Consider the following 22,234-nt stretch of genomic DNA (forward strand, 5'->3'; position numbering starts at 1 on the left):
AATTGAAATATATTTATAGCCTGGGGGTAAGGGAAGGATATATTCCATTATCCTGTTGCATCTGGGGAGGGGTTTTAGGAAAGGCTCAAATTATGGGCAGGAAGTTACTTAACAGATAAGTAACCCAGGGGTGAAGAGAGAAGTCTTAATGTCTGTGGCACTTTGGAAAAGATTTGGAAGTGTAGGGTGGATAATATGCCGAAGTCAGCAGATGGAGAGGGAGCTAGAGGCAGGAGAAATCTGTCAGCTGTTGTACCGATGGAGTAATATTTGTGAAATATGGATTCTTGTTCATGATTCTTGCCTTGGAAAGACCTGGAAATGTGGGAACAGGAGAAATCTTGCTACTCACTCTAGAGGTTATAGGGGAAAGGTGTTGTATAGAATTGTATAAAGGAAGAGGCAAGGTTAGAGAAACTCATGAGGACTTGACCCCAAAGGAGGGTCAGAAAGCAAAGATAAGAAATGGGGTCTCTACTAAGCACAAAACACACCAATTGAAAAAGAAGAGAAACACGCAGCCACTAACCACATCCCTAGGGGTAGTGTTTCTGTCCAGCTCAGGGCTTTGACAGCTCAGGATCCTTGCAGATTCTACTGAGAATTGGTTGTGTTGCATCGCAAAGACTTCGTGGAAAACAGAATGTGATTTTGGAAGGTTTTGTTTTCTTTAGTCTGGGGACAATATGCAGACTGAAGCCAAACTGAAAGGTTCAAGAAGTGGTAGTTAATACAAGATATTTGGTTTACTAAGAGCATTTAATTAAATATATTAATAAGTCAGCTAGCAGCAGGAAGGAATGTTTATCTTTCCCTTTAAGAATTAACATATTTTACTAGTTAGTATTCAATCTATATAAGAGTATATGTTCTATTCTGCTTAAGTAGATGAATTATATACTTTGAAAAGTCAGCCTCATGCATTTCATCTTGATATATCCAGAAACAGATGGAACAAGCCAAGATTAGATAAAAATCCAAGAAACTTTGTGTTGTAATGGGTGTTTTATTTTGGTTGTTATGGCCATTTTTCTCATTGTTCTATTTTCTTGATATTTCTGTATGTTTTTCACACTCAGCCTTCCCTCTTTTGCCATTCAGCCCATTCCTTTGCAGTTCCATTGAATGCAGTCTCACTTTGATTTCCCTGTAGACATCAGGTATGAGAGCATGATTAACACCATGCTGAAGGACCTCTTCGAGCTACTGGTAGCATGTGTAGCCAAGCCCACGGAAACCATCTCCCGAGTAGGCTGCTCCTGTATTCGGTGAGAAGAAGGTTTCCTAACTCTCTACAGTTTTTATTATGAAGTCCAGGGAAATTAAATTCTTTTGTGGTAGCAATCTACTTTTTATATATAAAAATGACTATGCTACTAATTCTTCATTTCATTCAACTGGCAAATATATATTGTGGAAGTCATTAAACAGGGTACTCTACTGTCCAGAAAGTGATGTGACCAAGGTACCTACCCTTAGGGAGCATATAACCTGTTCTAAAGGACAGAACAGGCAGAGTCATGGGGAGAGTGATAACAGTGAGGGGGAACTGGAAAGGCAATGAAAGGACAAGAAGCCTGGGGAGCAGGGCGGTTGCCAGGAGCTTTCTGAGGTAATGATACTTGGTCAGCGCTCCCAAGGTGGGTAAGCTTCTGATAGGTGGTGACTTTGTAAGCAGAGGAATAGCATGAACAAATACATAGAGGTAAGAATTACAAGTGACAAGGGGGTTTTGTTCCGCTGTGTGTAGAGGAGCAGTGGAAAACAGGCCTAGAATGGGGAAATTGGTATAGAAAATATATATATATACACACACAGAGTCTTACATGCGAACCTAAAGTTTAAACATTGGCCTGTTTGTAATGGGGGTCCATTTTTATATCCAGCATCTTGCCTGGAGAATCCCAGGGTCGGCGGAGCCTCGGGTGCTGCTGTCTATGGGGTCACACAGAGTCAGACACAACTGAAGTGACTTAGCAGCAGCAGCAGGTTAGGAAATAGTGGGACAATGGCATACGAGATGGGCAGAGAGTCCAAAACACAAAGACAAAAAATCGCAAGTCTTATAGGGAAACTGTAGGCTAAATCTAGGAGCTCGCTGGGAAGGACCTACTTTTCTTGACATTAAAATGGCTGAATGCAAGAGTTGTTCCTCCCGGCAGGTACGTCCTCGTGACAGCGGGCCCCGTGTTCACGGAGGAGATGTGGAGGCTGGCCTGCTGTGCCCTGCAGGACGCCTTCTCGGCCACGCTCAAGCCGGTGAAGGTGAGCCACTCAGGAGAGAGCAGGGCACCTGCCTCCTAGGAGGCGGTCTCAATGGGTGAGAACGAGGCAGGCATGGCAGGACTCTGTCCCAGACTCTGTGGCAGTGTCAGATCTACAACAGGGCCTGGAGCCGTGCGCACCCAGCAAACGACCACTGTGTTGCTCCCTAGGACCTGCTGGGCTGCTTCCACAGTGGCACCGAGAGCTTCAGCGGGGAGGGCTGCCAGGTGAGGGTGGCCGCCCCGTCCACCTCCCCAAGTGCCGAGGCCGAGTACTGGCGCATCCGAGCCATGGCTCAGCAGGTAAGGGCGGGGGATTTTGATCTCTGGGGCTCAGGAAGCTGGAGATGCTGTTGGAGGTCCTTCTCAAAGGCTGTGTATCACCAAACTGCCTTTCTTTCCCTTGGGGACATAAACCTTCTGGCTCTGACCTCTGAGCAGTGCTGATCTTCACTAGAAACAACTTGAACCCAATCAACAGCATTAAGGTCCTCTCACCATCTCTAGCTTGTGACATCCTCCAGCGTCCTGATCACATGGGGTCCTTTTCCACCTGGACACTGCACTCCATATATAATTTGCTTGCCTTCCTTTTAAATATTTACTGCAATATTATTGTTAATCCTCAACTATGAGTGCTTAAGTTAGGAGGGCAAACTTGTTTGTTTTTTCCTGTATCTCCCATAAGGAGCATAGAGCTTAACATTTACAAGTTGCTTAATAAATTTGAGTTGAATGTTAACAACTCAGTAAAATTAAAATGTACTTGTCCATGCAGGAATCACCATGCACAAGTGACTTTTTCTTCCTAACACATGGCAGAATTCATAAATATTGGTTGTAAGCCAAGCCCAGGAGCAGAGAATATATTCTGTATATTTTTCTTGGCAGTCCTGGAGCAGGGGGGCTTTCATCAGTAGTGTACATTAATTCATGTATATTCATAACAGTTCTATTCATAATAGAGAAGAATGAAAATGGACTAAATTCCAAACCACTATTGATTGGCTAAATTCTATCATGAATTAGCAATAGACATATTTGAATTGTGTTTTCCTGTGCAGAAGATAATTTATATATACGAGTGTTTAAAATATTAAGCAGTTTTTATAAATGCATATGCACTAGGAAAATGAAGTGAGTTGGGGTTTATCTTCAAAAGTTCCCTTTCTCTACAACATCTATTTAACTTCTTAAGAGAATCTCCCCTCAGCACACTGATAACCCAGGATGCCCTGACTATCAATCAATGTAAAGAACTCAGTCACGTTCACATTGTCAGTGGAGAAGTCTCTCGTCAAATCTGTCTTCTCCTCAGCTCAGCTCAGCGCATGGGACAAAAACCTCCCACCTTCAGCTTCGCTTTCATCTGCTGAGCACATCCCTCCCCTCAGCAGTGAGTCTGACCAGGAACCATAAGGGAAGGCAAGAGGGTGGGCCTCCAGAGGGGTGGTTTCTCCAAGTAGGAAACCATCCCGGCTGGCTAGATGGGGAATTTTCCCATGTGACTCCAATAGTCTTTTCAACCACATCTTACCACATAGCAAGAAAATGGAATGCTGTTCTGAAATAGATTATTAATGGAGGAGAGCAGCTAGTGAATCTTTCATTTCCTAATATTTCTTTCTTCTTCTGTCATAAACCTTCCTCCCATATTCACTCTTCAGGTAACCCCATATTCAATTATGATAATTTAACAAAATTTGGGGCTTCCCTCATAGCTCGGTAAAGAATCTGCCTGCAATGCAGGAGACCCGGTTTCAATTCCTGGGGCCAGAAGATCCCCTGGAGAAGGAAATGGCAACCCACTCTAGTATTCTTGCCTGGAAAATCCCATGGACAGAGGAGCCTTGGGGGCTACAGTCCATGGGGTCACAAGAGTTGGACATGACTTAGCGACTAAACCACCACCAACAAAATTTGGAAAGAGAAAGTTCTTTAAAAACACTCATTTTCAAAGGTAAGTCGTGAAAGTGGATTAAATAACATCAAATGAAATCATTTAGATCAGAATCCAAGCAGTGGTTACTATTTTCTAAGTCACTTCTTCCAGTGTCTAATAGAGTAACATGGCCACATCACTGTCCTGAAAGGAGAGGTCCCAATTAATTTCCCATTCCTGCATAGGATAGATGTACCAAACAGACCTCTAAATCAGAGAAGATCTCTCACAAACATAGCCCCTTTTTATTTACTCTTAATTAATATTAAATGTCAGTCCTTGCTGTTCGGAATGTAATGGCTTGTCACGTGGTAGAAGCAGTAGTGTTATTACTATTAGTGCCAGCAGCTAACATTTATTGAATATTTACTCTTCTAGTGCTCTGCATGCGTTAATACACGTATTAATTCATTTAACTCAACAAATATACCAAGTAGGAAACCATCACTGACCTCATTTTAGAGGTGAGAAATTGAGTAGAAAGAGGACGCCTCTAGCCGAGGGTCGTCCATCCAGCTGATCCCTGGTAGAGGCAGGTCAAGGATGGTGGCACTCTGAACTGTATCTTTCTCTACCTGTGCAGGTATTTATGTTGGATACCCAGTGCTCACCAAAGACTCCAAACAACTTCGATCATGCTCAGTCCTGTCAGCTCATTATTGAACTGCCTCCTGATGAGAAGCCAAATGGACACACCAAGAAAAGGTAAGCAGCTTAAACTTCAACAGGGAGGGCACATACCAACAGGAAGGTTCACTTATCCCCAGCTCTTGTTCACTGTAATTCAGTCTTCAGCCGAGAATGCTGAAAACAACTGTGGAATCACTTAGCAAAGGTTTTCATACGAAACTGTTAATTTCCCACATTTCACATGTCTTAGCTTGCTAGGACTGCCATAACAAAGTACCGGGTGGCTTAAACAATAGAAATTTAATTTCTCATAGTTCTGGTCTCTTTGGAGGTCTCCCTCCTTGACTTCGAGATGAATGCCTGCTCCCTGTGCCTTCCCGTGGTCTCTCCTCTGTGTCTGTGTCCCAATTTCCTCCTCCCTATAAGGACACCAGTCATTTGGATTAGGGTCCATACTAATGCCCTCAGTTTAACCTAATTGCTTCTTTAAATATCCTTTTTCCAAGTACATGTTCTGTGATGTTAGGTCTTCTATGAATTGGGGGAGGATACAACTCAGTTTAACTATAGCATCGTACATATTATAATCCTTTTTTTCCCTGCTTTTTGTGGCTGGTTTTTTTTTAATAATCCTTTTTTAAAAAGTAATTTGAGGCCTGATCCATACTATTTCAGTGAGAAATATTTCTCATGAGCAGTACAGTTGTTAGGATAGAGAAAGATCTGTGTGTGCCACAAGAAACTTGCCTTTTTAAATACCGTCATCCTGCCTAAAAACCATCGTTCCTAGAGTTCAGGATGAAGCCAATGACTGAAATTTTCCATTTTTAAACTTCTGACACACTAATCCACCTGTGCATGAGGAAACATTCAGGGAGACTGCGGAGCAGGGGACCCAAAATCAAATCCAGGTCTGGCCAAGTGCAGTACATGTATCCTTTCCCATTTAAGGGAAAGAGTGTGATTTTTTTCAAAAGTTACAGCAGTTAATATAGCAGTTTGGTTAATACGCCTAATTTGGGTAAAATTTCTAGGTACTGATTTTTTAGTCAAGCATGTATGATACATACAAAAGACTATGTGGAAGGTTCCAAGTTGTAGACCAAGAATAAAAAGTGAGATAACTAATGAACCGGCCATTGAACTTCAGATGTAGAACTTTACCAATATCCCATGTGCTCCCTGATTCTGTGCCTGCTTCCCTCCACTGCAGGTCACTGTTCTACATACCAGTGGCTGTACACTCCTTTCCACATCTTTAGGCCTTGATCTACTTTTAAAATTTAGTTCTTTTTTAATATTTCTAGTCCCTTTAGTCAATTATTCCTGCTAAAATAATTTTTGAAGTAAAAGTAGGAGAAAAAGGAGAGAAAAGGAATAAGCTGAATTCACATTATAAATAAAACATAGAAAAAAACAGGATCACCTAATATTGCTGTGTTATTGGTTTAAAGGCTTTAACAGGTTAAGATTTAATAGACAATTACCCCCTCAATGAAATTTCAGCAAAACAGGAAAAGTGTATTAAATTCTTTAGTAGAGACCACTATGCCTAAAAACATTCTCTAAAATTCTTTGAATATTTTGCATTGTTGGACTGGACTCACTCACAGGGGCAATTCTTAGCATAGAAGGTAGTAAACAATGAGTTAGATGTAAGAAAAGTTTGTGTTTCTGATGATTAGGTGCCTCCTAAGAGGTCCACATCGAAATCATCCATGGGAGAAAAAAAAATAGACAAACTAAAACCAGACTGTAACATTTAAGAGAAATTTGGGTTTCATTTTTAAGTCATTTTTGACATTGACAACCCCATGACATTTAAATAAGCCCCATAATCTTAGTTTGAGCTTTATGATGTACTTTTAACTGTGAATCTGTTTATCTCTGCTACTGACATTAGCATGTTTTAAGTCAGCCGCTTGTTAAGCAGTTCACTCCGAATTACCCTGTCGGGAGGCTTGCTTGCCTGTACACCTTCCATCAGAAGCAGGAAGGGAAGGTGTAAGTTTCTCCACTTCAAGGTTCCCGTCATAAAGGGTGTGCTGGATAAAAATTACCTGTTGACTTTTGTTTGCTCCAGATCTGTCTGGTCTCCTGTCAGCACAGATGATGATGAAGAGTTGCAGATCTAGAGAGTTATTTCACTGTTTAATACTTTTCTGAAAGTTTGATCTCTTCGGTATTACTGCTGCTTCCCCATTGCTTTCTTATTGCTGCATTATGAGGCTTAAACCTGAGGGGGATTCTCTGTCCTTTTTAACATGTTCAGTTAGAAATTTATATCTTAAAGTATCAAAGGAAATACCTTGGTTGACAGGATGCTTTGACAGGGCTTTGATCAACTCTCTCTTTAGGCATTTGCTGGTAAAAGGCTTTGCATTTCTCAGGTAATAGGTAATATTCTCCTGAGCTAGGCTGCTTATACCTTCAGAAGTCACACACACACACACTCCCTGGGTATGCGTCTTACTTTAGGAGTCCAGGCTGCCAGTGGAAAGGGGCTGAAGTGTGGGAGCCATTGCTCCTGGAGACTCTTTCCTCCGGGCGCCTACACTCAGCACTAACCTGGTTTTTCTTATTTTGTTTGAGTGTTTCTCTCACCATATACTTGCCCTGGAACAAGAAGATGAATAAGCCACTGCCTGGCCCCTTGAAGATTTATGGGGCAGTGGGGAGGCCAGATAAGTGACAGGATTTCCCTTCTTAGGGTCCTACAGTTGCAGACCTGAAGCACTAGACCAAACTGGTAGCCTTCACAGCTACTGCTTCAGAAGAGTACATATTCAGGTCGCCTGATAACTTCCCAAAAGTTACTTCTGTGGCAGGGAAGTTGAGAGGGACTGGGGGATTATTTTTTAATGGGTTCAGAGTTTGTTTGGGATGATGAAAAATGATGTAGAAATAGATAGTGGTGATGATTACACAACATTGTGTGTGTACTTAATGCCCATGAATTCAACTTTTAAAAACAGTTAAAATAGTAACTTTAGGTTATATGCATTTTACCACAAAAAAAGTTGCCTAAGTGATTTGTTAGAAGGGGTTGTGTGAGTTCTTTGAACTTATTCCATTTTTGCTGAAAGTACAATGTTGTCTCTGAGATACCACTATGCAAAGGGCAAAGTCAGCCTTTCAAAAATGTATGGGAGGGTTTTTTTCCTTCTTTGCTAGTTAAAATATTTTTCCTGATAGTTATAAAAGTAATTTTTAAATTCATGGTCTAAAAAACAATGGCACAAATGAACTTATTTACAAAACAGGAAGAGTCACAGATGTAGAAAACAAACTTATGGTTACCGGGGGGAAGGTATAAATGGGGAGATTGGTATTAACATATATGCACTACTGTATAGCACAACTCTACTCAATACTCTAATGACCTATGTGGAAAAAGAATACTTAAATCCACTCTTTTTTAGATATAACTGATGCACTTGGCTATACACCTGAAACCAACACAACATTTTAAATCAACTGTACTCCAATAAAACTTTAAAAAGAATAAAGCAAAAAATATGAACAGATTTACAGTATGAATGAGTTATAATTTTGTCTTTATCCAGTTATGAGAATTAGTTTGCAACATAATCTAAGCTATTTTCATGAAATTCTAAGAGCAATGAAAAGAATGAGAAACCATAAACCCAAAGCCATGTTGATCAATTAAGATATTTTCTTAGTACAGGAATCCAACCAAACAAAAGGGGCTGAATCACCACGTATTTGAGCATTCACTTGTAATGTCGCTTTATCAGGTCTTTGCCCTGATTAGGAAATTGTCATGACTGGTGAGTTGCATCTGCTTTTCAACCGGGAGATCTGGTCCGATATCTAGAGAGTATTCACTCTCTCCCACTTCCCCCAAGTGCACATCCAAGGCCCACAGAGTTCCACGTCATTGCTGACAGAAAAGGATCCAAGGAAGGAATTAGCCTGTTCTGAGCAAATGCTTTCTCTTCTAGGTTTGCTTTAGAATGCTGCAAATTAAATTATCAATTTCTTTCTTTGAAAATGTTAGCCCTATAATACTTCTAAAGTTAACCCTTTTCAATGTTTGGATCTCTTCTGTCACACACTGGAAGAAATAAAGCTTTTATATGTATGTATCTAAAGCATGAACATTTTTGGTCCTGGAAAACTGGTTTGCTACCTACAAACCAATAAGATTCTAAAACTTTGGGTTTGAAGATGGCAGAGCAGAAGGACGTGAGCACACCTCTTCTTCCAGAAACCCAAATCACTTGCACTGACTGTGCACTAATTTGCACTAACCTCAAGCACTAACTGCTGAATAATCATGGACAAAAAAAAAAACACAACCTGCCAAGAAAGATACCCTGTGACCAAAGACAAATAAGCCACAAGAAGACAGTAGGAGGGACACAATCATGATAAAATCAAATCCCATACACACCAGATGGGCAACCTACAAACTGGAATGGAAAACAGTTATACCACAGAAGTTCTCCCACAGGAGTAAAAGTTCTGAGCCCCACATCAGGCTCCCCAGCTTGGGGGTCTGGCAACAGAAAGATGAGCTAGTGAGGCCCCAGAGAATGTGGTCTTGAAAACAAGTGGGATTGGTTGCAGGAATTCCACCAGACTCAGGAAAACAGAAACTCCACTCTCAGAGGGTACACACAGGGCCTCAAGTGCATAGCAACCAAGGAAAAAAGCAATGACCTCATAAGAGAGAGGGCCACACTTACCTATTGGAGCATCTCCTGTGAAGGCAGTCGAGGGGCAGGTGTGGCTCGACATGAACACTTGTGGCAGTTATTCTGGGGGCGTACTCGTTGGTGTGAGCCCTCGAGGAAGACTCCAGCTTAGCAGCAAATGCTGAAGGAACTTCTGTAGCTAGAAATAAGAAAATTACGAATGGAAATGCTCACGGGTAAAGGCAAACATGCAGTAAAGGTAGGAAATCATCCACACACAAATATGATATTGAAGTCAGCAGTCATGAGAACAGGAGAGCACAAATGCAAGATAACTGGAAATGCATTCAAAACTAAAACACCAGCAGGGACTTCCCTGATGAATCCGCCTGCCAGGGCAGGGGACACAGGTTCGATCCCTGGTGTGGGCAGATACTGGACCCATGTTCCACAACTAAGCCTGCCCACCTAGATCCTGTGCTCTGCCACGAGAGAAGCCCCTTCAGTGAGAAGCCTATGCACCGTGACTAGAGAGTAGCCATAGATCACTGAAAACTGGAAGAACCCTGCACAAAGCAAGAAAGACCCAGCACAGAAGTAAATAAATTAACATTAAAAAAAAAACACCAGCAATTTAAAACAATCCTATTTATGTATAGACTGTTACAGTATCAAAACCTCATGGTAACTGCAAACCAAAAATCTACAGTAGATACACTCACAAAAAAGAAAAAGGAATCCAAACACAATACTAAATTAAATGATCAAATCATGAGGATAAAAGAGGAAAGGAAGAAAAAAGATCTACAAAAACAAATCCAAAACAATTAATGAAATGGCACTAAGAACATACACATGTGTGAGTACTAAGTCGCTTCAGTTGTGTCCAACTCTGCGTGACCCGATGGACTGTAGCCTGCCAGGCTCTTCTGTCCATAGGATTCTCCAGGCAAGAATACTAGAATGGGTTGCCATGCCCTCCTCCAGAGGATCTCCCCAACCCAGGGATCAAACCCACATCTCCTGCATCACAGGAGGATTCTTTACTGCTGAGCCACTGGGAAGCCTCAGAACACACATATAATTACCTTAAATGTTCCAACCAAAAGACATAGTCTAGTTGAATGGATACAAAAACAAGGCTTATACACATGCTGTCTACAAGAGAGCCATTTCAGATCCAGGGACACATACAGACTGAAAGTGAGGGAATAGAATAAGGTATTCCGCTCAGATGGAAGTCAAAAGAAAGCTGGAGTAGCAATATTCATATCAAACAAAATACTTTCAAATAAGGACTATTACAAGAGACAAATAAGGATACTACATAATGATCAGCAGATCGGTGAAGATCTAACAATTGTAAATATATACTCACCCAACATAGGAGCTATACAACACACTATCACATCCTAACTTTGTACTTTCAGAGGCTATCCCTGAACAAAATAAAAGTATGCTTTTGGAGAAAAGAATACTGTGGAATCTTTCAATTAGCTATTTCTTGGAATTCCCTAGATAAGTAGCATAATAGAGGTTGTAAGCTCTTAACCCTATCTTAGTGAAATAAAGACTTCATTCATAGATAGGCAGGAAGAAGTGAAACTGAGGAAAAGAAATGAACTCAAAGGTCCAAGCATAATGTTAATTATAATTTTTCTATTAAAAATTCCTCAGCCAATACTTTAAAAATAATAAAAGCCTTGGGTTTAAGGAAAAATGCCAAAGGGTAGACTAAAGGCCAATTAAAATTAGTATGTGTGTGCGCTTAGTTGCTCAGTCATGTCCAACTCTTTGCGACCCCATGGACTGTAGCCCACCTGTCTATGGAATTCTCCAGCCAAGAATACTGGAGTTAGTTACCATTTTCTCCTTCAGGGCTTCTTCTGGACCCAGGGATCAAACCCACGTCTCTTGCATCTCCTGAAATGGCAGGCAGACTCTTTACCACTGGCGCCACCTGGGAAGCCTAAAATTAATATAACTCAACAGAAATTGTTGTTTTCTTGATTTGTTTACTACTCATAACTACAAAAGAAAACAGGTTATATACTGTAATTGTGCCTATGTTAAAAAGTTTTTATAAAGTCACTGTGTTTCCCAAGGCTTGTTGACAATTGTTAACTCAGTATCATAACATTAATTTTACAGCTCCTAGAGTTTTTTTGGTCAGGAATTTTATTATTTATGATTAAAGTTGTCATCCTGTAATGTTATCCAAAAAATTTGTGCTTTTTGAAGAAATACATTAAAATACAAGTAGTTTGTAATTTTGTCTAGTCATTCTGGTTTTGCTCTAAGGTAACTCATATAAGGCAGCAGGCTGTTAACCAATGCTTTTTTTTTTTTTTTCCTTTCATTTGAAGTGTTTCTTTCAGGGAAATTGTGGTGAGTTTACTATCCCATCAAGTATTACTCCAGAACTTATATGATATCTTATTAGAAGAGTTTGTCAAAGGCCCCTCTCCTGGGGAGGAGAAGATCCAAGGGCCAGAAACCAAGCTGGCTGGCTTCCTCAGATACATCTCCATGCAGAACCTGGCCGTCATCTTTGACCTCCTGCTGGACTCCTACAGGACGGCCAGAGAGTTTGACACCAGCCCCGGGCTGAAGTGCCTGCTGAAGAAAGTGTCTGGCATAGGGGGCGCTGCCAACCTCTACCGCCAGTCCGCCATGAGCTTCAACATTTATTTCCACGCGCTGGTCTGTGCTGTTCTCAGCAACCAAGAAACCATCACTGCTGAGCAAGTCAAGAAGGTCCTCTTTGAGGACGACGAGAGGAGCACAGATTCGTCCCAGCAGTGTTCATCAGAAGATGAAGACATTTTTGAGGAGACCGCCCAGGTGAGCCCCCCGAGAGGCAAAGAGAAGAGGCAGTGGAGGGCTCGGATACCCTCACTCAGCGTCCAGCCCGTCAGCAACGCGGACTGGGTGTGGCTGGTCAAGAGGCTTCACAAGCTGTGCATGGAGCTGTGTAACAACTACATCCAGATGCACCTGGACCTGGAAAGCAGTATGGAGGAGGCCCCAGTTTTCAAGAGCGACCCTTTCTTCATCCTTCCCTCCTTCCAGTCGGAGTCCTCCACCCCGTCCACCGGGGGCTTCTCAGGGAAAGACACGCCTTCCGAGGATGACCGCAGTCAGACCCGGGATCACGCGGGCGAGCCTCTGAGCCTGAGGGGGACCAGCGGGGAGCTGCTGCTGCTGCCCCCGAGCCCCAAGGTGGAGAAGAAGGATCCCAGCCGCAAGAAGGAGTGGTGGGAGAACGCGGGCAACAAAATCTATACCATGGCAGCCGACAAGACCATCTCAAAGCTGATGACCGAGTACAAGAAGAGGAAACAGCAGCACAACCTGCCCGTCTTCCCCAAAGAGATCAAGGTGGAGAAGAAGGGAGAGGCGCTGGGCGCCAGGGGCCAAGGCTCCCCGCTGCTCCAGCGGCCCCAGCACCTGATGGACCAGGGGCAGATGCGGCACTCTTTCAGCGCCGGCCCTGAACTGCTGCGCCAGGAGAAGAGGCCCCGCTCCGGCTCCACCGGCAGCTCCCGGAGTGTCTCCGCGAGGGACGCAGAAGCCCAGATCCAGGTGTGTCCCCGCTCACCAAAGGATGCAAAGGGCTGTGCCAGGCTATGCAGGAGGGTGGGTAGGTACCAGGGTTCCACCTGTCCCCGCTCCGGGAGTACTCAGACGTCCCGAGCCTCCAAGATCCATCCGAATATCCTTGTGAAACTGAAATCTTACTTTCAGATAATTTCAGAAATTCATTTTATGGGTTATAACAGATACTATCCAGAATTAGGACCCCTCCTCCCTACCCCACCCCCCCCCACCCCCACCCCTGGCCCCCGGCTGTGTAAGTAAGATGACTCCAAAGCTTAGAAAATGAATGGACTTTAACTGGCATCGAGTCCTGTTTCTCCTTTGAAGTTAGCACTGAAGCAGTTCTCTAGTTGGGAAAACTTATGTAAATGGAAAAGGCAAAGTGCACATTATGTGGTTATTCCAGTGAATTCTTGTTCTAGCCCATTCTGAGTACAAAATTCTCGTTCTTCAGAGTATTCCTACTCTTTTATATATTTAATAATTGTAATTCTATGGTACATCCCCAAAATGAGCTTGAGAAGTAAACAATAATGGCACCATTTTGTTCAATTTAAGAAAAGAGGGGATGGGAAAAGAGAAATAGAGGAATCTAGACGGCAACCCACTCCAGTGTTCTTGCCTGGAGAATCCCAGGGACGGTGGAGCCTGATGGGCTGCCGTCTATGGGGTCGCACAGAGTCGGACACGACTGAAGCAACTTAGCAGCAGCAGCAGCAGACTCATCCAGGGCCCTTTAGAAATAATCTGGATGTTTATCTTAAATTGTAGATTTCTGTTGCAGGCACAATAAATTAGGAGCAATTGGGCAGGACTCTGTAAGCCTATACAGGAGTGTTTTCTTATAATGAACATAAATTTGAAATTATTATGTATCTTGCAAGCTACTTTTTTGCACTGATGTATCTTAGACATAGAACTTAAACTTCTTAATTCAGAATCCACAAAATTTATCTTAGACAAAGTTTGAGAAAGTATCCAGATTGAGATGTAAGGTTATTCTCTAACAGATGACCTTTTTGACAAACAAATGTTAGTTGCTTTTTCATGTCTTGGAGATTTGCTTATTATTTTAGATGCTATGCTATGCCTGTATGCTTAGTCATGTTTGACTCTTTGTGACCTTTTGGACTATAGCCCGCCAGGATTCTCTGTCCATAGACAAGAATGCTAGAGCAGGGTGCCCTTTCTTTTTCCAAGGGACCTTCCCGACCCAGGAATTGAACCTGCATCTCCTGTGTCTCCTGCATTGTAGGAGGATTCTTTATCTGCTGAGCCATTGGGGAAGCCCCATAATTTTAGAAGTTATCCTAAATTAAGGCAAAAAGTGAAAGTGTTAGTCACTTAGTTATGTCTGACTCTTTGCAACCCCATGGACTGTAGCCCAACAGTCTCCTCTGTCCATGGAATTCTCCTGGCCAGAATACTGGAGTGGGTTGCCATTCCCTTCTCCAGGGAATCTTCCTGATGCAGGGGTCAAACCTGGGTCTCCTGCACTGCCATCTCCTCTTTACCATCTGAGCTACCAGGGAAGACCTCTTCCAAGTTTTCTAGGTGTTATAGAGACTATTGATTAAGTGTCTTATGGCCTATAAAACTCTCATGAGAAGGCAAGAAATTTTTTAAACATCTGAAGAATAAGAATTTTGTGCTTTGTAAAAATTGAAAATAAGATATTCCTAACGTTAGAGGAGTCTCTGCTACCCTTTATATATAGATGAACTTAAGCTGACATTTTATTATAAGCACATTAAAGTAAAGACTAACTTACTGAAGCCGGAAGCCTGAGAAAACTTCATTTGCAGATTAGCCACACTCAAGTGTACAAATGAAACCACTGGAGAAAACTGCTCATTCTCTTAATTCATTTCTCTTAGGCATGGACCAACATGGTGCTAACAGTCCTCAATCAGATTCAGATCCTCCCAGACCAGACCTTCACCGCCCTCCAGCCAGCAGTGTTCCCGTGTATCAGCCAGCTCACCTGCCACGTGACTGACATCAGAGTTCGCCAGGCTGTCAGAGAATGGCTCGGCAGAGTGGGCCGTGTCTATGACATCATTATGTAGAAGACCCACCTTCCAGGCCCAAGGAAAAATGCTAGGAGGGTTCAGAGTATGTCTGCCAATCCAGCTGATAGCATTTTCCCCACCACTAGCCCCAGTGTCTCAGAGAACACCCAGTCCGTCCCTAACTAATCAGTACTGGGGCTATTCTGGATACTAAGGTTATACGTGGATGACACAAGTGATACTCTAATTTTGCAGAGCATTTCTGAAGAGTCTACACTCCTTGACTCATTTCTAAATCTTATTTCCCAATGCATTTGCCTGTACTGTTATCCCCAAATGGGTCACTTTTAAGGATCACTCCTGTGAAAACACTACATTGATCCACTGATTCATTATTTTTAAAAATGCAATAGCTAAAGAAATATCTGGTGGTAAGTCAAGCTGATGTACATGCAGACATCTCATATCAGACAGGATTAGTTGGAGGAAGATATATATTATGATTATGAGTTCGGCAGGGAAGAGACAGTTAGAAAAATGTATTCTTGGGTGTCCTAATCAAGAAAGGGAAGATTCACTTCCTCTGTAAAATATTCCAGAATATTTCAAAATTGTTCCTAAGTTGTCAAGATTTTCTGGTTGGTATTCGCCAACTTCATGTAAGGTACTGTTGTGCCTTCATGTCCCTGCTTCTAAAGGAAGAAAGTTCTTTCCTGGCAGGGTTTTAAGCCTGTGGCATGGAAACCTTTGATGCATAGTACCCAGTGGTATTGGCTGATACAGTGCCAAATGTCTTGACTGGCCACCCTGACAGTCCCACTAGTCTTTGCTTTTGCTCCCAAGGCAAGAAATGAAAAGGGAAAGCAAAAATGGTGCCTTAGTTCCTTGTTGCACAGACATTTCTATGCTCCACAATAATCTGAATATAAGGTATAACGTTTGGTTTTTAAGAAAACAAAACAACTCATTTTATATCAACATGTTTGGAAAAAAGGAACTCAAGAATTTGCCGTCCAGTGAGCTGACTTCTCAGGGAAGGGGGCAGGAAGTATAGGGGTAGGGAGACAGTTGGGAGGGGTGGGGAAAAAGATGATGAAACCATTTAAAATCTGAATGTCATTCATACATGCTGTAGTCTCAAAATAACATAAAACTACAGGAGAAAAGGTCATAGAATGAAGTTTAGGAGATAAAGTTTCTTGATTTAAACTATTGCTCCTCTCTGGCAAATAGATTGGCCATCTGTTTGAAGCCTTTTTATTCAGGCCATTATTTTAAGCAGATATTTTTTTTTCCTAATTATCACTAAATAATTTAGAATCTTTGTCTTATTATTTACAGTGTGTTTAATATTAAATTATAAAAGTGATTGCAATTCCTCAATCAAGCCCACTCATACACATTCTAAATAGTTGCTAAGATATATGTCACAATTATCCCAGCTCCTAATAATTATTGAAAATTGAACATCGTATCCCTAAAGCATCAACTCTTCAGTGTGGAAGTAAGGATTTAAAACCGACAGCTTTTTTCAGTGTTAGTATTTTTAAATTTTGTCTTCCATGGGAATATATAACTCTATACAAGGTTAAGAGGAAGACAGGGCTCCCTGATTTATTTAGGCATTCTAAAGTAGAAAACCTTATCATTCACTATGCCATCTAGAGATCACCACAGAATTCAGAAGACATGTTTCCAGTTCCACAAAACACTCTTCGCCTTCAGTTTTTGCTCATTAGACAATAATGAAGGTTTAGAGACAGATGAACAATTTGATCGTAACAGGCAATTAGTTGTTGGGATGGCAGTGAGTTGTTCGACTTTGTATATTTTTTAAGTGGAATTCAAAGTTGGGTACTTTTTCTTTTTTTTAATGAAAGCCATACACCATAGTTGTTTTCTTTTTGTAGCTTAGCTAAGGTTTATTTCCCAGGGAACCTGTGAGTATTCCACAAGCTATGGAAGGGAGAGAGGAGCTTCAGCAAAGCAGAGTATTAGCAAATTAACTACAAAACATTTATAACTAGCACTTTTTATAAAGTATAAAAGTTCTAAGGAAGCCAGTCTCAATTTATGAATGTCATGTTCTAGAAGTTATTAACTGCTTAGAAATCAGAATTTATTCTCTATCATGGGATCCATGGCACTGTTATGAAAACAAGTTTACCCCACACTGTATTCAAACTCTGCTCTAGTACCAACTAATTACAGGTCCCAAGAATAAAACATGAGAGAATGTACATCTATCTCTTCTCTACCTACAGTTTTGTCAGTGGGTTTCAGTCCCTTCGCATCATCTTTTCTCTAAACCGCTCCTAGGTCTACAGTGGTCTTCAGCCCATCTCCATTCCCAACATGCACTGCGTACCACATCCATGTCAGATTTCAGCTGGAAAGTTAGCTAAGCCACAGTAATACTTTTCAGAGGTATCGGCAGTTTTCAAAAAGGACATTGCTTGATGCAAATAATCTCCAAAGAATAGTACTTTAGGTCACGGTGAAGTCAGTCAAATCTTCACAGGGAAAAAGAGATAATTAAAAACCCTTAGTTGAGTGGTCTCTCCCCAGAGTGCCCCTTCAATCCATCACTCTTCCTGGAGTTTCTGCCTTTCACCATCTCTTTCATCCCCTCCCATGGTCTCTGAAAGACCAAGGTCAAGACAAGCCTTTGTAGTTTCAACAGCTAGTACCATATGTTTTCAGATCTAAGCAGAATAAGATTTTGCACCTTGCTTTTAATTGCCTGTAATTACTGCCAAAAGTGTGTTACCCCATGGTTGAGATTTATTCTTTTTCTAATATTTTCGTAAAGTGTTCATCTTTTCCAACTTGAAGAAGCACTTGTAAAACTCAAGTGCAGAAGAATTCCTGACTGAACAGCCCAGCCAGTTACACCACACTCTACAACAGATTACTCCTTGCCATGGGAGATTTGAGGGAGGGCCAATAAATTGCTCACAGCATCTCTCCTACTTTGTGCATCTCCTGATCAGATGCTTAGGCTGCCTCTTTACACCCTCTTGTCATCTCTCCCCTTATGATTATTTTTCTGCCTTCTCCATGAATACAAAACTAGGACACCTGTTTACCACTTTGAGGCTATTTGACCAACCAGCACAGATGCTAACATAAATCAGCTCAGACTAAATCCAACATGACAAAATTTTAATTCCATAGTACCTTTAAATTGAAACTTCTTGGTACATGATCACTAGGCTTTGCTGTTGTTCTTATTGTTCTAAGGAGAGGGCTTATACAAAGTTAGCTGAGAAAGTCACGTAGCCTTAACTATAAGTAGGTAATACAATTATGTTAATAGACACTTTTGACTTCTCCAAATACATCACAGTATTGCTCATGTAAGAAAGTTTTCTCAGAAAGAAAAATGCATTCATGTCATCAGTCCCATCAAGCTAAGCAAACGAAGACCTTTGTTTGGAGCTGATAATAGTAGCAAGAGGTTACACACAGCAGGGGCTGGGGAGATATCACTGAGTGCTTCTGAGACTGTGGACCTTAACCTAGATTACCATATTTAACTCCCACAAGAACACTGTGAAACAAGTATTGTAGTCCTCCTTTTTTCAGATGAGGATGCAGACCCAGAGAGGTTCAGAAAACTTGCCCAAGATAACTCATAAAGGGTAAAGTTGGTTGCAAAAGAGATGTTTCTGAATTCAAAGGCCAAGGCCTCTCTGCAACACCATGTCTAAGTGGGCAAACACTTCAGTGTTTCAGGAAATTAAACAGTTAAAATAAGCTGAAGATTGTTCATTGATGTCCCTATCTCCAGTGTTATAGAGATTTTTCAAATAGAATTTTAAAAAGAATAAGATAGTGCTTAAGCATAGTAAGGTCATATATAATATAAAGAAACCAAATCTAAACTTTTAAAGCAGATCCTCAGTGGAAATTTTAAAAACTCAACCAAATTAGGTGGAAATGATGGAATAATATTGTCCATGGCCAGACGTTATACAGAAAAACATGACATTCTGTGTCTGGAGTGAAAGGATCTGTTGACCTTTTTCAATTACCATTTAACCACTCAGAATAAAGTGCCCTGTAGCCAACAGTGCCTCTCTACTTCCCTAGGAAGTATGTGGGACTAAATGGTAGGTCATCATCAAACTTTGGGAATATGCACAAAAAATGACCATTTTTCAAAATGCACATTATCTGAAGAGGAAACAACTAGTCAGACAAGATAGATTCAGGTACTGTGGGCATCAGGTCACTATCCATAGTAACATATACTGTAACACTTAAAGAGTCTACTTGCTTTGTAGATAAGGAAACAGGCAAAAGGAGAATCCAATATATTGCATTAAGTGGATGACAGAATTTACATCTGCTTGGGTACCATTTAGGGAAATTTAGTATGGCCTTAAAAAGCAAATGACTATTTTTAATCACTTTTTAATTGGATATATGAGCTTATTATATGGTAAGATGTATGAAACTGGGTAAAGAACTCATTTATAATTATGCCTCATCCAAAAAAAAAAAAATGTGTTCTCCTTGTTCACGAGTAGAGCAATCTAGAAAAGTTTGTCTCTGTCTTTCTGTGAGATCCCTTTCCTCTGGCTATATTGTAATATATGTGTTTGATGTGGAAGTAACTAATAACTTAATCAAGATTTTTGATTAAAATACCATTTAGATTTCCAAAATACAATGATTACTCCAGGGAAGATAGACCAAAAAAAAAAAAAAAAATCATCCCCTGGGATAATGTAAGAGAAACTTACTTGAGAACAATGCCTAATTTCCTTGTAAAGAGGGGCATTTATTAACTGAAGAAAAACACACCACTCACACCATACAAAATCTTTCCCCTCTATCTTTGTATACTAATGCAAAGTGGGGGTTGGGTGGGGCCGGGGTCCAGAAAGGAGAGACTAGCTTGCCATCTTACTGATAAAACTGCAATCAGTTTCTGCTGAATTCCATCCAACTCTGGTCCTTCCAGCTGTTTTAACTACCAGGACATACTTGTACTGTTAATTCCTATCCTAAAGGTTCAAGCAGTGGTTGTCTAGTATCTTATGACTTTCCAACAGTAGTTGTCAAACTTTAGCACACGTCAGAATCACCTGGAGGGTTAAGACACAGATTCCTGGGCCCATGCCCAGAGTATCCAATTCAGTAGGCCTATGGATTTGCATTTTGCATTCATTTTCTGTTTCCAGTTGAGGCCAGTGCTGCTGATCTGGGGACCACACTTTGAGAACCAATGCCTGGAAAAAGTTTCTAACTACTCCCTTTAAGATCAGCCTAACTTATCAAGCACTAGAGAAAAACTGAACTTCCCCTTGGGCAGACAACTTGGATTCTCTACAGCATTCCTGTTCAATCTTCCCAGTTTCCAGGTTTATCATGCCAACAGTTGATTTTTACAAGCTAGAAGACAATGAATGTATACGTTCTATGGAACAGTGAGATCAGTGTGAGTTTCTCGTCTTTGTATTTAGAAACATTAACTCTATGGACAACCTTTTGTATCATGTTGATTTTTTGACTTGTACTGAAGGTGATTTTAAAGTATGTAGTGTTTTCATTTCTTCTGTCCACACAGTTTTGATGAGATGTTTCCATGCTGATTCCATCATAACCTTGGCTCCTGGCTCTAGAAATGTTTGAGTAGTTGCTCCCTTGCCAGTAGTTTTATAACCCTCATCAGTCACCAGAATATCCGCACATCAAGATGGTATCATACTACTTGATGTGCCGTCATCTTTCACTTAACTGTCTGGTGTAATATTTTAATTTCCTATGTATCTGTAAAGAGTCTACCAAATGGCTTCATGGGAATTTGCAAACTGAACCAACTCCCTTCTGAGCAGCATATGTGCCTGTTTTAAGGACTTTACAGTAAATATGTTATGTTTGTGCACATATCTACCCAATCGAGACCATATCTATCATCTCATCTTCCAAATGATGAGAAAAATGTCAAAGTGCATCAGTATGTTTTGGGAGTACAGTGAAATCTTAATCATGTTACATATAAATGGGGCCTTAGTTTATCTCCTAACTCCTTATTCACTTAATTCACTTTGCAAATTTTTTCTATTTAAAAAAATGAGAAAAAAATTAAGTACCTTAAAACAATCTCCCTTTTATAAACATATTAATTACACATAATTTTTATTGGTTCAGTAAGTTTCTTTAAAGAGTTCTCTTTAAGTATCCTGACATTATTTAAGCTGTTATATAAGTGGAAAATAAGGACTATATTTACTAGAATTAGATGAGAAAGCATATCAGTGTCAATGATGTCGAGGATTGAAGTTTTTGCCTCGGTAGATAGAAATAATTGAAGCTTTCCTATTGCAGTTGCATTTCCCACGATAATTTTTGGAAATTATATGTGCATTTAGTTCTTTTAATAATAACTAATATTGAATTAAATTTTAAAAGTTAATCTCTAGAAATAATTTTTGTCTTACCAACTGGTGCCAAAATGGGGAGGGAGGAATCTAAAGGCCAGTCTTTTGAACTGACACGTGAAGGATATTTTCTCTTCACATCGGAAGTGTATGGCCCTGACCCCACCAGCTGCCAGTGGCCACCACGGCTGCCTCATGATTAAGTGCAGGCCACTCTGTCCCTCCCTCTGATGTCTTTCATCTGATTTTTGTTGGAAGTAGTTTGCTCTAATAAAAATTGGTTTCCCACAAAATAGGTAAAATTGGACAAAGGTTAATGCTTTTGGTATTTGGGGTTTCACTTCAATTGAAACCACGTGGTAGAATTCCCAGGTATGGCATGATCGGGGCAGGAGCAAGTGCCCAGAGGGAAAGGTTGGCTTTGTCTGGTTTTGTTTCTTGATTTGTTTTTAGTGGGAGGAGAGAGCCAACAATAAGTTTCTTGCCCTAATCGTGCTGAGAGATGATTTTCCTGCTGTTCTAAGAGGAATAGACTTAGATAAATTATGTTATAATCGGTTCCCCTACTACCATTTCCCACTCTTAAGTGTAAAGCCAATGGGTGGTAAGGGTCCTTTTATCCTTTCTTGTATTATGCCAAAGACTAGACTTGTTTTCTTTGAAAATTATAAATTACTGAAGCTTGGTATAGCCATAATGATTTGAGTCAGTATACCATTTTATCCATAGAATG

At 40.8% G+C, this 22,234-nt stretch overlaps 1 protein-coding gene across 1 annotated transcript in view; it reads left to right on the forward strand.

The window, feature by feature from the left end:
* ARFGEF3 (ARFGEF family member 3) overlaps positions 1 to 18,922 on the forward strand; it is a 177,976-nt gene extending 159,054 nt beyond the window's left edge. Inside the window, exons 29-34 of the mRNA XM_069598510.1 lie at positions 1,154 to 1,268; positions 2,163 to 2,265; positions 2,436 to 2,567; positions 4,790 to 4,911; positions 11,864 to 13,082; positions 14,975 to 18,922. Of these exons, the coding sequence (XP_069454611.1) occupies positions 1,154 to 1,268; positions 2,163 to 2,265; positions 2,436 to 2,567; positions 4,790 to 4,911; positions 11,864 to 13,082; positions 14,975 to 15,166 (1,883 nt within the window). The 3' untranslated portion in view covers positions 15,167 to 18,922. The remainder of the gene's footprint in view (positions 1 to 1,153; positions 1,269 to 2,162; positions 2,266 to 2,435; positions 2,568 to 4,789; positions 4,912 to 11,863; positions 13,083 to 14,974) is intronic.
* The last annotated feature ends 3,312 nt before the right edge of the window (positions 18,923 to 22,234 follow it).

This window comes from Ovis canadensis, chromosome 8 (assembly GCF_042477335.2).
Source record: "Ovis canadensis isolate MfBH-ARS-UI-01 breed Bighorn chromosome 8, ARS-UI_OviCan_v2, whole genome shotgun sequence".
Lineage (NCBI taxonomy): Eukaryota > Metazoa > Chordata > Mammalia > Artiodactyla > Bovidae > Ovis > Ovis canadensis.